The 15,189-nt window shown below is 41.7% G+C and overlaps 1 protein-coding gene across 5 annotated transcripts in view; it reads left to right on the top strand.

Moving 5' to 3' along the window:
• Nucleotides 1-15,189, top strand: part of LOC121598689 — an 87,635-nt gene that overhangs the window by 35,413 nt on the left and 37,033 nt on the right. For 4 of the 5 annotated variants that reach the window (XM_041925900.1, XM_041925899.1, XM_041925898.1 and 1 more), the window contains exons 7-12: nucleotides 3,312-3,592; nucleotides 6,117-6,252; nucleotides 6,327-6,511; nucleotides 6,596-6,767; nucleotides 6,867-6,983; nucleotides 7,065-7,103. In XM_041925900.1, the coding sequence (XP_041781834.1) occupies nucleotides 3,312-3,592; nucleotides 6,117-6,252; nucleotides 6,327-6,511; nucleotides 6,596-6,767; nucleotides 6,867-6,983; nucleotides 7,065-7,103 (930 nt within the window). The remainder of the gene's footprint in view (nucleotides 1-3,311; nucleotides 3,593-6,116; nucleotides 6,253-6,326; nucleotides 6,512-6,595; nucleotides 6,768-6,866; nucleotides 6,984-7,064; nucleotides 7,104-15,189) is intronic. The other variant, XM_041925901.1, reaches the window with a different exon arrangement.

Genomic DNA, 15,189 nt, shown 5'->3' with positions numbered 1-15,189 from the left:
TTGAAAGCCATTTCCTGCAATGTTGCTGCCTTAAATTTGAAAAGAAGTTCAACTCAAAATTCTAAAAATCTCACATCTAACTCCAAAACGAACATCACAAAAACAATTCAAAACATTATATCGCATCTAAACCATACCACTAAATGCAATGATAAAGATTAACTTTAAGAAGAAAAAAAGATTGGCAATAGACTTTCCGTCACTGTCTCTGTCACTTTCTTGCTGTCTGCTTTCGAGTGTGTTTGCTGTTTTGAGTAATGTGAACCATTTCCAGTAGCTGTGTGGTGTTGTGTTTGCTTTTATTTTGAATGTTTTGTATGTATTGCTTGCACTTGTACTTTTGAAAAATAAACCCCCTTTTTTACTGTATTTTTTGTTACAAATTCAGGGTTTTTGGAACTTTCTTGAACGTTTTTTTAGATAATGAGGAATAACAGTGTTTTATGAACTCTCCACCAAAGAGAAGAAAATAGTTTTCTTACATAAATGATGCGCTCATCGGTGACCTACAAACACCCAAAAAAAGCCAAAGCTTCAAGCACTAATGTACCACGGCGTGGTCCTGGCTTTGGATAAAAACTTGGAAAAAGTTTTAATCTCCTGCATTTCTGCACTCTGCCCACCTCTTCACTGCCAAAGTCCGGTCTGGACAAATGTTTGCCCATAGTCCACTGTTCTCCCCGCTCGGTTCTTTTGTGCCGTGGAAAGTTATTAGCTAACTTCGTTTGCATGACCGCAAAGTGGAATTTCGTCCCATCCCCATTTGAGGGAAGCGCATACAGCAGTTGGTTGTGTTTTTTTTCTCTCTCTCTCTCTCTCTCTCTCTCTCTCTCTCTCTCTCTCTCGGGAGGAAAAATGGCGGATAGGAGATGGGTAGAAGCTAACACCCATCAACAAGGAAGCAGCCGTGGTGGATGTTGCGGTGGATTATTGTTTTGCATCGAGCGAAAAGATAAACAGTTGTACAAACCGGGCAGAGGAAGGAGTTTCACCCGGGTGAAAAATGAGCTTGTCGAGATGGCGTAAAGCTGCAAAGAAGTATCTCCTTGGCATCACCGTCTAATGGTAGCAAACTTCTGCTTGCAAAAAAACAAACTGTGCCTCCCTTTAAAACGAACAAACCAACGCGAGCGCGCACGGTGAAGCAGTGCACGAACGGCCACACCATCGCGCGCGTCATACAAATCTGTAATATAAGAAGCGACAGTAATGATTTCAACTCCACCAAAGCCAAACTCTGTCTCGCTCTCGCTGCTCCGCAAGACAGGGCGATAGTGACACTGCAGCGCTGCATAAATTACAGCTTTACTCGGCTTACGCCCGGGTGACTTGCGAATTCGTTTGGTTTTAGGGTGGAGGATAATCGACAGACCCGGGAGCGGAGGAGTGTAAAATTATACTTTTAGTGTAGGGTGGTGGGTGTTTGCTGGGGAAAAGTTTGCTGTAAAAAAAGCACGGTGGCAGAGGTACATTGTGTGATATAAAATTCAAATTGGTGGCCGAGTATCGTTTGACCAATTGTGGTGAAAGCGTATCTTGAGCGGCAAAAGCCAAACGACAAACCCAATTCGGCAGGATGTGTCGATAGACTCGATTAGTTATTATGAGGCCAAACACCCACTGGTGAAGCGTTTTGCATTCTTCTCAAAACTATGTGCATGATGAATACGATTTGCAAAACAGTTAGACTAAAAATTATCATTAATTAAGCACAGACGAACTGAAATTGAGCTGAGAGTTGAAGAGTCTTTTTGTTTGTTTTTAGTTCAAAGTTCTTTTTACTGAAAACTTTAAAGTTATTCTTGCATATTATTATTATTATTATTATTATTATTATTATTATTATGGTAGTGAAATAGAAGGAGCAGCGTTTCGACTCGTATTCGACTCGTAGAAGTCGTATTCGACTTGCCAAGACATCGCCAGCAAACCATTTGTTGCCAACTTTGCATACTTTATGGAGACGCCTGGTCGCTCACAGAAAAAAGGAATAAATTACACAAGCACCTCACGGAATAGATAGAATACAATTTTCGCTATTTAATAATCAAATTTTTGAATGTTTTGTTTGCTCATTTGAATAATATTTATACCTCAATTTAGTCTATTAAGAATTTACTTCGAACACAGTGCGTAATAATGCGCAATATTATATTATCACATAGTTTTTCGGCAATAAAACCATATTGTGCCTTTTTGTTGCCAAAAATAATATTTTGAACTACAACATCATTCAGGAAAAAAATAACAAATAAAAAAACAAAGTAATGAATTTGGAGAGGATTTTGTTTAAATTTCGATAAAACCGTACCAACCGTAAAGTTATGTTACGCACTGTCTTAAAACAACATCAATCAACATAAACATCACTTTTGACGATCGATAGATTACGTAAAGTCTCTTTAGCTCTGTAGACTTAATTTATAGCGCCATGTTCTCTTTTTACCATTTAAGTTCATTTGATTTGCTAATTTCTACAATATCGTTAGTATAGTTAGAATAGAACACGAGATGGTTTCAATATTTACAATCAATTTCTAACATCTCCTCCGATGGTTAAAGGTACGGTAATTTAAAGCTGAAGTCGCATATGTTCTGGACACACTCACACGTATCAAACAAACAGATCTGGTTTAAAAACATCCTCCTCCGCATTTATTTGTTTTAACATGCATCTTGTGCAACACTGATCGACAACTGGTTCAGTGGCCAGTAGCTGGCCGTTAAGCAAATGGAATATGCCTGTCACGCAGCACGAATGCCAGACAGATTTACGATCGAGCGCGACAACAGTGGCTATGCAAAGTGCCCACACGCTGTGCATGTAGCAGCTCTGTTGTGACTCGTTACATAAAAATGTATTACATTCAAAGCTCTCTTTCCACTCCATCAGTTCCCTTGAGAAGATTGAAAATTTTCTCCAGTGCATTCACGTTCCGAGAAAAATGACCACTTGCTCCCATTTTAAGGATATATATACATGTGTCTGTCTATGAGGGTGTGTGTTTTACTCTATCCTCGATGTTTATTTTTACCCCTCTTTCCCTTCCGTCATGCACCACACGCTAGTTTATCGATGTTTTGCCGCTTGCTTTCTTTCCCGAAATGTGTCTTGCTTCCTCCACTGTCTCTCTTTTCTTTTTCACCGCTATGGGTTAGCTATGTGTCCTTTGTTACCCTACCTCCTCCTCCCCCAACCTCTGTTATCTTGCTATTACCCCTCTCTCTCTCCACTTCCTTCCTTAGTCTCCTCCTCTCAACTAGACGTCTGTCTCTCTCCTATTGCCATACTTTTTTTCTCACCAAACCAGAGATGTGTGCAGATTCTGAAATCGTCGCGGCAAATCAGCATGACGGTAAGGGCACCGCCGTCCGCCGCCTCGATGCTCAACTCGTCCGCCCCGCTGCACGGGTTCGGGCCACCTCCGGGCGTCCCCGGGGGCAGCCGCGTGGCGGGCGATCTTGTACCGCCGCCGCCTGGCATGTATCCGCCGCCGCCGAACCGCCAAACCTGCTCCTGGATGGACCGGCAGGGCCGGCCCGCCTCACCACCGTACGAGTACGGGGGCCGACGACCGGAACGCCGTGATAGGTAAGTTGGATGGTGGTTGGAGGGGGGGGGGGGGAAGCGACAAAAACATCAAATATGAATTATGATCGGGCAGCAGTGCGCTGCGACTACGGGCGGCATGGGGTTCGTGGTCTAATTACGGATGGTCGTCGCTCGTTTCTGACCCACAGAGAGCAGTGGGAGAGGATAGATAGGGTGGTATCGGTGGCAAAAAGGATGCGCTAAGAAGCGCATGGAATGCATTGAGTTTAATTTTTAATTCATGAACTTAGATATAGAACACGACCTTCTTCGGGAGAATGGAAAATTCCATAAACTAATTGCATTTCTATTCAGCGTTTGTATGTTTTTTTCTTTCATTTTTTTACTGATATAAATTAAAATTTTTCATTTGTCGTGCCGTGAATAGAGGGACATGAAACAAATAATGATTTTATGTACTGTTTTCATTTATTTTTTTCTTTAATTTTTGCAACAAATGTAATAATGCTATCATAATTTAAGGTGTAAGAAAATCGGTAAAGATCTACTATAATCAACAAAGCAATCTGTTATAGTTATTCTCAATTGTAACTCAAAATAAAGAATTTTTATTATTTATTTCACTGTTGCATTTTACTGTCGAAGGCTATTCCCATTTCTTAAAAAATTAAACTGGAAACATCATGAACAATGATTACCAAGTATATTTCAATCTTTTAAATTATTTGTTTAACCAAGTTTACGTAATAGAAATATGATAGTATTTTTTATTTATAAAAATAATAGTATTCTATAATTTATACTTAATTTATTCATGCACTCGTCCGACTGTTGTCAATGATATTAAAAATGCTCAACTCTATATTTGAAAAGTAATAAAAAGCTCGTCTTATACGAATCTGTCGAAAGGTTAAAGTCAAAATGATCAATTCCAGTCACCTCATTGCCTTGTCATTGATAGTAGAGGATCGTTAGTTCCATATATTTTGCATCAAAAGATTGTAGCAGATGTATAAATGTTAAGCTTTTCTACCAGGAAAGGTGCATTCAATTAATTATTTAACAATTTGCTGACAAAAAATAAAGTATTAACTTTTTGACGATGTTCATGCGTTTGGACCTAGTAACAAGCAACGGTCCCTATAGCTTGGCATGACACTAACTCCTCTCAAAGGTGGAAAATTCATTGCTAGTCTTGTAAACCTGGGATGAAAAAAATCCGACTTCCTTACCCAACTAGCACTATGTGCAAACCAAATGACAGAACAAAACTCTATACATTAACGAAAGTGTCTTTTCATAAATTAATATCAGTTTAAAGGACTCTTATTAGTATATCTCAATTTAAGGAAGATTTTCTCATTCCTTATTTTTATCGCAGAAAGTTTCGTTTTTCGGTTTTTATTGTTCTTAACGTGTGGATGTTTGCAAGGAATATATATATATATATATATATATATATATATATATATATATATATATATATATATATATATATATATATATATATATATATATATATATATATATATATATATATATATATATATATATATAAGTGGCCATATATATATATATATATATATATATATATATGGCCAGTGCTCCAAACGCTTTGTGATCTTGTCTTGCCACAGGAGTGTCCGAAACGGCTTGGATATATGGTGACACATGCACCAAAGGACGTTTAGGAATAGGAGTTGGATGGGAGAGCCTATATAAGCCCTCAAAGGGCTTCGGATCGCATCCCATTGCAGAGCTAAGCCTCATCTCTGGTCCTTAAAATTTGGTCATTGTTAATTGTATGTTTAACATGCTCCAAAAGCGCACTAAACCAGATTGTTTGAGCTACCATTTAAATATTTGCAATCGATTAGACAATTTTGAAATGTTTGCCTATGCTGTTAGAATAATAGTTACCTTCTAGAAATGTCAGAAAATAAACTTTTGTTTCCACATTCTAGTGACCTCTATTCACTGGCCGTGCTCACAAAAAGTAGAATCATTCCAAAATTGAATTTATTTCATCGTGCAAATTGCAAGGATTCGTAATGAATTTCAATTCGTCGCACAAACACTCCGGGTGCATTATTTCCAATTTTCCACCCAAAAAACGCTCCCCGGAAAAGAAGATTAAACATTACATGTCCCTGTCAGTGCGAACGATTTATAGCGCCCCGTGTGTGCGCCATCCATGTGGGTCACACATACTCCCCAGCCGCCTTCCGAATTATGCGCCCAAGGAAGTAATTTTCTATTCACAGCACAGTGTGCCGTATCCCTCTCCGGCCCCAAGGAATTTATGTGTGCGTCTGTTTGAATGGGGGAATGAGGGAGGTTCTCGGTCTCGGCAGGGAATTGTTGCATCGTGCCACTGCAATCGCACCGGAATTAAAATTTATCGCCTGCCTTCTCTCTCACACCCTTTTTCTCTCTCTCGCTCTTTTATTCCACATTCTTGCCCCGTTTCGCTCTTTCGATTGGAAATCGTCGGTGGCGCGCACGATCGTAAAATAATCGGCACTAATGAAAATAAAACAAAAACGGAATACCTCACCTGCAGAGTCCGAAGAGTCGACCTACTGATAGAGCCCGGCCAGTCGCTCGGACTGATGATACGGGGCGGGGTCGAGTACGGGTTAGGAATTTTTATTACCGGCGTCGACAAGGACAGTGTTGCCGACCGGGCAGGACTGATGGTGAGTTTCCGCTGCCCCCTCGGAGCTTGACTGTTTTCATTGACCCTTCTACTCTGCTCCTCTCCACTCCGCAGGTCGGCGATCAAATCTTAGAAGTGAATGGTCAATCATTCATGGAGGTTACCCATGACGAGGCTGTTAGTCAATTTAAGTTCCACAAACGAATGTCGCTGCTGGTCCGTGACGTCGGGAAAGTGCCACACTCGTGTACCACCGTTGAGCCGGAACCGTGGGACGCCTACAGCCCGACCGGTGTCAGGTAAGATCGTTCGTTTCTGTTTGCGAAGCGGTTGGCGAACGTGTGATACCTGCTTCTTCACTGCGTGTGCTGCTTTCCTTTCAGAACGCGCAGGAAATGTCCGGTGTCAGCGATGGTTGAAGAAAAAGCCAGATCCTTATTACCTCGTCATCATTTTGCTAACCTATCATATTATATAGCGGAATATGGTGCTAGAGGAATGACCATAGAGGCCTTCGTATCTGTTTTATTAGAAATGTTAGATACACCCGAAAAGGTAAGTGTGGTCGCGGAAGCTCCAAGCGAAGCAGGGTGGAAGGCCATTCTTCTCCTAATCGCAACGGCACGTTGCCACTTACCTTTTCACCACACACAGCATACGTTAGTGACCGAAATAAGGGAATTAATTTTCCCCGAGGACAGAACGCGTTACGATGAACTTGTATATAGGAGAGGTAGAGACGTCTACGGTGATCCACTAGATAGGCATAGGGTAAGTAGTTTCTCCGTTTCTTCAAACGACCTGAGGCTCTAACTTCCACCGTTTCTGCTCACACCGTTTCCAACACCACAGCGAAAAGGAGATCATTTACCTCATTCACACGATATACCGGTAAGTCCGTGCAGAAGAGGGGCACCTGTTTTCCTCTACTTCTTTTACAAAACTCAGTACTTTAATTTCCTTCCTTACTTTCATCTACTCTTTTTTGATCAACTTATCGATTTATCGCGCCACTCACTCGAACGAGTTTTACTGTTTCACTAATTACTGCAACTAATTACTGTGAATCGGCTTACGCGACAACTCATATTTGCTCTCGGCTCTGTCTCTCTCTCTCGCTCTCTATGTCTCTCTGTCTATCCATTCTTTCTGTATCTGTATGTTGCTTTTGCCCTTAACTCGTTCAAGCCTGTATTGATAGGGGGCTGCGCTGTTTGATACTTACTTTAATACACCAACTAACACGATTCTGATTTGAAGCTTTTGCGGCGTCACAAAAAAAAACCCTCCAAAACGCAGTGCAGTGTGATAATTGCTGAAACAGTAAAGAATGAGTCTTAGTACACGGCCTCAATCAGACACGCGCACACAAACACACTCACACTCACCTAAACACGGTGCCACTGCACACTTCTCTGCACACTTGTCACTTCCGTTTTGTTTATGGGTGTTTGTCCATACACTCGGTCACTTTTCACTTCTATTTCGTTCTTTCTGTTCGTTCTCCTTCTTCTTCCAACGGCTTTATGTCATTTGTACCGTACTTACTACTCTACTAGCAAATCTAAAACGCCTCTCCTCCCCTCAATGAAGCCTCAGTGAAACAGAAAGGGCGACAGTAACGCTTTCCACCACTCACCTTTCACCAACACAGCGCCGTTACTTGTTGCCTGCTGTGGAATTTCAAGATTTTAATCGCCTGCGATTACCGAAACGTTTTCGAGCGGGCACAAATTCCAAATTTAATCCATACGACACCGCCATCGAAAAGATAAATTGTTCTTACACGGTGCATTCAACAGGAAGGTTGGCGGCACGGTTTGCAAATGTTTCGGGGCTTTCCGGGAGTTTCCGGTTGAGCGGCAACATTTTGACTTTGGACGTTGGCTTTTAATCCTTTCGGCTCTCGATATACACTCGCACACACACTTTTCTCTCCCATCATTGGATACTGGAGAAGTAGAAAAAGGGGTGCGTTTCTGATTCTAAGCCACCGCTTTGGATCATTCATTAGCATTGCGATTATTTCGGCGAATTCCACACTGGGTACAAGCGATAGACAGCTTCACCTTTACCTGCACACGTGTTACTACACATTCACACATAAACACACACAGGAAGTAGCTTTTACACTTTCACGTCGGTTTAAAGTACACACGCAACACACAACCAATTCTAGCGACACTTGCATACACTTTCGATAGTACACGTACATTTGTACACCGTTTTTAGAGATTTTGCAACGTAAGGCACTCCAGACGTAGCAAACACTTAGTAGCTGGCGATGCAAACTAGCTGCAGCGTGTAGAATGCATAGAATTGTATACATCAAGTACTTGAAATGCGAAAGAAAAATTATACAACAATATTTCTATCAGTATGAAAAAAAATTAACAGTCTAAAAAAAGGTTCAATTATTATTTAAAAAACTCAATTGACACTATGCCATCGTTGCTGTAGTCAAACATTATTATTAGAAAAAGACCTGTTTATCATCTCCTGTATAGTTAAAGCCAATATGTTATAAAGGGTTTTACAAGTCATTTTGCAATGTGCGCTGCATATTTTGTCGCTCACGAAATTTACTTTGACTCCTAGTGCGTACTTGGACTGGTCCAGTGTTAAATTTATCCTGTTCAAGTTAAAATTTAACAGCCCCTATCGAGGTGCAGGTTTTCCTATGTTTTCTACACTATTTTACACATTTTAACACATTTTATGCACAAAAACGGAAAGAAGAAGACTTAAGCTTTAAAATTATGGGTCATTTGACCCATAACTCGTTTTATTCACTAAGTAATTAGGATTTAAAAAGTGCTACGAAGTGAGCAAAAAAATATAGCAGCGCGAATTGCAAAATGCCTTGTAAAACTCTGTAAATTGTTTAAATATTGGTTAAATAGTATTTTGATCTGGTGCGGCGATAATCCAATTGGGGGAAAAATTTGGTTCATCATCGAATGATTTTTTGTATTTCTTCTATTATTTACATGTTTGTAATGTGCATAGCTACATCAAGTGTCAAATCAAATGTCACGAGTATCACGAGATTTCACCAACGAAAACAATGAACATATCCGTGGTAGCTTGATGCTCATTGATGATACTCAATGAAAGTGCGTCATGACAAAAGCCGTATGCAACGTGCAATTGCTCGAGTCAAACCCGATACTCTGGCTGACAAGCTGAGCATCATGCAGGTGCAAGCATAATCATGATTTTGTTGTGTCTGTGAACAGTGCTGTCAAATGCCACTGATTCAGTCATGACTCACTCATGACTGAAACGAAACTTAAATCAGTTCACGTGAGATTCGAACAGTTGGTGGAGCAATTACATGCTTGGTGACACAATGTCACCAAGCATGTGATGGTTGCAACCACTGTTTGAGGCTCGCCTCTGATCATCACAAAAGAGCTGACATGATATTGTTTCAGACGGAATTTGTCATGACTATGTCAGTGACATTTTGCAAAACTGATTACAGTAAAAAAAAGTTATGAAATAGAGACTGACCAAGCGATGGTCGCAAAAATGTCATGAAGCCTGCACCAATCATTTTGAGCATCACCTCTGATTATCACAACTGATTACGTGACGCTGATATAGATTTTGTTTCAGTCAATTTTTTTTTATGAGATTGACAGTGACATTTTGCAGTGCTGACTACATCCTTTTTTATATATCCTTTTTTATTTTATATCTAAGTAATGAATATATAATTGATAATTGTCCAATTTGACCCATTTGATTAAAAACAATCGCCAGTTGTTGTAACCTGACTTGATTCTGAACTCATGATCAGTGGAGCTGAACATCGAATGCTTGTCACGACACTATCGGTGCAACCTGTCCATCATTGCGATTAAAGCTTATTTTTTCTTCAGCTGACCACAGACACGCACACGCATGGATCAGTGACCCATTTGTGTTTGAAAACTTTGCATTTTGTGTGTGTGTGCTCTGCTTGAGTAACAAAACCCATCTCATGTGCTTAAGTATCATCCCCATACGCATTATAAACCTAAATGCAACTTTCCTCGGAACTTTCCAAACGACACCGTATGTATGCTGCCGGTTGCAGCTTAGTGCCCGCATAAATCTTGCCCGTCCCAGCGATATTAAGAAATAACATTATGCTACCAGTAGCCGGTCCGGTGGCCCCCGGAGGGCAGTGTCACACCAGTAGCGGTCACCAATCACCGACAGAACGATGCTACTTAGAGAGGTATCCTAATCTAATTATCTCGTATCTCGTAATAAGATTCCGGGCCAGTTGGTCTTGGTGTGCCAGCACCGATCGCAACGGACCGATAGCGATGCCATCCCGCAAGATGCCCGTTGCTGATGCCCGTACAGCGGGAGTGTTCTTTAAGTAACGATGTGAGATAAAGTTTTTTGCCTTGCACACACGTGTCCTTCCTCTTGGCTCCTGTGACACCATCTATGGCGTAGTTTAATAGAGGTGTCCTTGAAGATAAAAAGCTGCACACAACATACCACGACCGAAGCTGAATATGTTACGGGATTGTTGGTCTTGTTGGGTTGGCAACTTTGTCCCAGTTCCCATCTACCAGGTGGAGTGAAGTGTTTTTTAAACCATCACAAATTACTCGCTAAAGCCGCCGGCTGCTTCTACCGTTTCCTTCCCAGTTTGTGTGTGCGTGTGCGCGCAAGGTAAGTGCAGCGGAAACTGCTGAATCAGTAAGGGGGAATCGGCATATATTTCGTACAGCGAGAATTGTTCAACCTAGCGAGCACGTTACCTTTAAATATGCGGAAAAGTGGCAAAGAAAAAGAACCCAACCAAACCCACCATCCGGTGGTAATTGGTTTTCTTATAATCCACTCCGCCAGCAGTAGTATGCTCACCGCCTGATAGTGCTGGCTCTATGCAGCGTTACCAAAGAATACACAAAAAACTGTCCCTCCGTTCACTTTGAATAGATTAAAGAAGTCGTACGGTGCGGAGCGGCACGTTCGGAAGGAGGATAAAAAAGTTTATTGCCTGCCTGGGCTGTGTGGTACGATGTATATGGCTTAAGTTGTTTTCGAGTTGGAAAAATTCACCTTCGCCTAACTTTTGCTACAAACTGCAGCCAACTACTGTTCACCGAAAGCGGGGAGTCAACACTGAAAAGCTAACGCTGTCCATGTTTGTGTGGTTTTCAAAGACAAAAAGGAAACACATTCTGAATGGAAATCTACTTCTCGCTCCTCCTGGTGTCTATGTGAACAAATGCAGCTACAAAGCCGTTCTACCAGTTTAAATGTAAACAGCTTATTTTCGATGGTTTCGTTTGCAGCTGCTCCCGTACGCCGTTGCTTCTCAGATTAGCCATACCGACCTGTTTGTAGGAGCACTTTTTCTTTCCTCTTCGTATGTGAACAACTGGAGAAAATTCATTTTAATGGGAGCTGATTTATTTACTCCCGAAACGTACCGTTTGGATCGCTTTCAGTGACAACTTTCCTCGGCAAGGACATTGTAAGCCTTTCCTATTTCCTATATTTGCACCACGTGAAAAAGTATTGTAATTTGGTTGCCGTTTTCCATGGCACTCTCTGTGGCGGTGGATGAAATTTCCGGCAGTGAAGCGAATTGACAGCCATTTCCCTTTTAAAGAGAACATTCTTTCCACAAGAAAAGACTGGGAGGGAAGATGGATGCTAAGCAAAAGAAGCGAAATCGGAACAACGGCATCTTTTGCAAGCCCGAAACTTTTGATCAAACTTTACCTCAACTTCGTAACGTTCGTCCTTCAAACCGTCCTGCACACGCTCCAATCCTATTACGGGGTGGGGGGTTTGTCGCTTGCCCTCCCTTTCCCAACGCCGCGAGAATGCAACCGGGGCTGAAAGTTTCTTAACGTGTGCAGTGTGCATTTGGTAAACGGTGTCGTGTGGGCTTTGCACTGCTGGAAGAGGAACGAGTACTGAATGAATGGGTGAAGCTTCTTTATCCCGTTTTCCCCCCTCTTTAGATGCTTTGTGTCACTTCCTTCACCTTCAAAGTGCTTCGGTGGAATGGAGCCACCGATGTGGCAAGCAGCATATTTGTCCCACGGGCGTTGCGACTTGTTCGAAAGTATTTCATTAAGCACTTCCCGACCGACCGACAAGTTAGGCCGGGGTTTTTTTGCGTTATAATACCATTCTGAAGGTATTTCGCACGACACGTTCCCATAAGAGCTCGCGATCCAGTGGAGGGAGTGTCGTTTAATGCAAGATGATGGCAACCATCTTGGCGTACGTGAAATTGCTCTTTTCACAGGATGAATTTGCAATTTCCGGGAATAATGTTAAAATGTTGTTTGAAAAGCATTTAAAAGGTGATCAAAATAGGAAATTAAATACCAGGTGTTATAATAACTTTGACAAAAATTTGCATACAAGCTGCGTTCTGAATAAAAAAAATACAAAATTTATTCTTAATTTATCCACTCTAAAAGTAATTTCAAAAAATGTATGCATCCCCAACATCAAATAATTATTTGTTCTGCACAGATCCCACTGTGCCTGCACATCAATGCTGTTAGCTCCACTAGCTGCCGCTAGAGGACGCTTGTCATCGTGAAATATTTCAATTCAAAGAAAACAACATGGCAGACCTGGTTTGAGAATGGGCAGAAGAATCATTTGTTTTATTAATTTTGTTTTAAGGAGTTTATACAACGTTTTGCGATTATGTTTCATAATTTTATTATTTTAGATGAATATTATAATAAGAATGAGAATTGATTCCGGATAACTCGCAATTGCTGCTTCCAATGCACGCTTTCACATATCTTGGCAACCTTCAGCGAACGGAAACGTTCTATTGTGTCCTTCCTCTATAAATATGCAATCATATTCGAATATCTAGGACAAAAGATATATTTTAAAGCTCATCCCTACGCATCCAAAATCAATGCGAATGATATATTTCGCTCGTAAAAATGTTTATTGTCCTTCATTTTTCACTCGCTCTTCGCACTATTTCGGGGCGCCAAACGCCAAAAACACAAAAGCGAAACGGCATGGCAAAGATGCAAACGATCCAATTAAAGCCAATTGCAAATATAAATTCTTCACTCCGTGCATCATAAATCGTTCCTCCTTCCCGTCCGTCCTCCCTTCCTTCCCACCCACCGGTTGACCGTTGTGGTTGCTAAGCTTTTCCCAGCCCGGCGGCTGCGACACTTCCTCAGGGGCCAGCACGCTAAACCGAAAAAGGTCACCGATATCTTTTTCCGAAAAGCCGGGAGAATTCGTCACAATTACGGCACCATTGCCCAGTTTGGCAGGGTTGCGTACGCGCGCGAAAAACCTCGCAGGGGTCAAGCGCATTCACGCATTGCCCTCGTTGACCGTTAAAGAATAAAGCGGGAAAGCCTTTTTTCCATGTTTTTCGAGCAGCAGCATCAGCATCCCAGAAGGAAGGGAGTAGAGTACATCGCCACCCTAACCATGGGAAACGCTACAGAACGGGGCATGGTTTTAAAGTTTTTCACCCGACCCGGGCGACCACAGCGCGCGAGAGGGTCAGGTCAGGTCAGGGCGAAACAATAGGCCTGGTCGGGCGGTCTCGGACCATTAAGCCCGGGGACGGCCCCGAAAGGGCACTGGGGTGACAAAGTTCGCAATGAAAACATGCAAATAAATAACCTTCCGATGACAGTTTCGGGGTTTTTCGGCAGACCAGGCGCGCTGAAAAATCGCTCAAATAAATGCTCCATTTTTAACTGTACCATTTCGGTTGAGCGAGCCGGAACAAAAGAAAACGCTGCCGCTGTCGGAAGAAAATCACAGGGGCACAATAATTACCAACCCGGTCAGCCGAACCGAGGGGTCAGACGCTGCTGTGGAAACGGCTTTAGGAAAAATGTTGCATTTTTCCTCCCAATACTTTAGCTAACCATTTATCAAAACGGTTCGTCGCTTGAAATGCATTTTTCGGCCGTCGCACAGTTCCTAGAAAAGAAGGGGCACGGCCAATTCCGCACGGCTGCCCCTTAACCCTGGATGCATGCGAAAGAATCGTCTTGAAAATTTTTGTTATTACAATTGCAATCATTCACGCATCCCGGGGATTACAGAGGAACCCATGCCGAGCGTTGCAATGTTGGCGCAATGGTGGTCAGCGCGCATTATTGGTGCGCGCGTGTGAAATGGCGATTGATTGGTCAGCGATGCGTAACGGCTGGACGGGAATGGCGCCAAAGGCGAACGGCGGTGCGCAATGGCGCGCCAGAAATTTCGATCGAACGGCCGAATTCATTGCGAAGGGTCAACTAATCCGGCACGTTAGCCGAATGTAATCTGATTTTGGGCTTGGTTTCCTTTTTTTTTCGCTAAGCTTTGTAATTACGATTGTATTCATTGATGGAGATTGGCGGTGGACAAGCATTGCGGTGGTTTTTATTATATTCAGAAGCCATTGAGTGTGATTTCTTTCACTGTGGCAATGTACAATGTTTGCAAAAGTGCAGATGTGATAGGTTGACCTGCATGGTATTTATGAAATTTTCATATAATTCAATATGGAAATTTTTCCAAGCTCTTTCCATGCTTTGCATCATATTTTTATTAGCATTAGTTGTTTTCAAATATAACCATCTATATACATTTTGAATAAATGGTACAATTTTTTAAAAGAAACTTCAAAGAAAAAAAAACCTCTTAGTTTTCTAGCTGTGCTTAACTTGATACCTTAAAATAATAAGATTGTTCGATAGTAGGCAGACATTTCAACTAGCACTAAAAGCCAAAAAAAGAATTTCGATAGTTTGAGGGTCATTTATATACAGTGAAGTTCCGATTGATCTAAAGCAGGGCTCTCCAAACTACGGCCCGCGTACCGCATACGGCCTTCAATAGACTAATGAGGCTCGTGATGACTTGATTTAGGTTAAACTAAATAGTATATTTTGTTGACTAGTTAATCAAAAAATATTTTTGCTACTTTTGAAAGACGAAAATTAAGATTTCATACGAG

This window comes from Anopheles merus, chromosome 3L (assembly GCF_017562075.2).
Source record: "Anopheles merus strain MAF chromosome 3L, AmerM5.1, whole genome shotgun sequence".
In the NCBI taxonomy this organism is placed as follows: Eukaryota; Metazoa; Arthropoda; class Insecta; order Diptera; family Culicidae; genus Anopheles; species Anopheles merus.
This window is presented reverse-complemented; position numbering and strand designations above follow the sequence as displayed.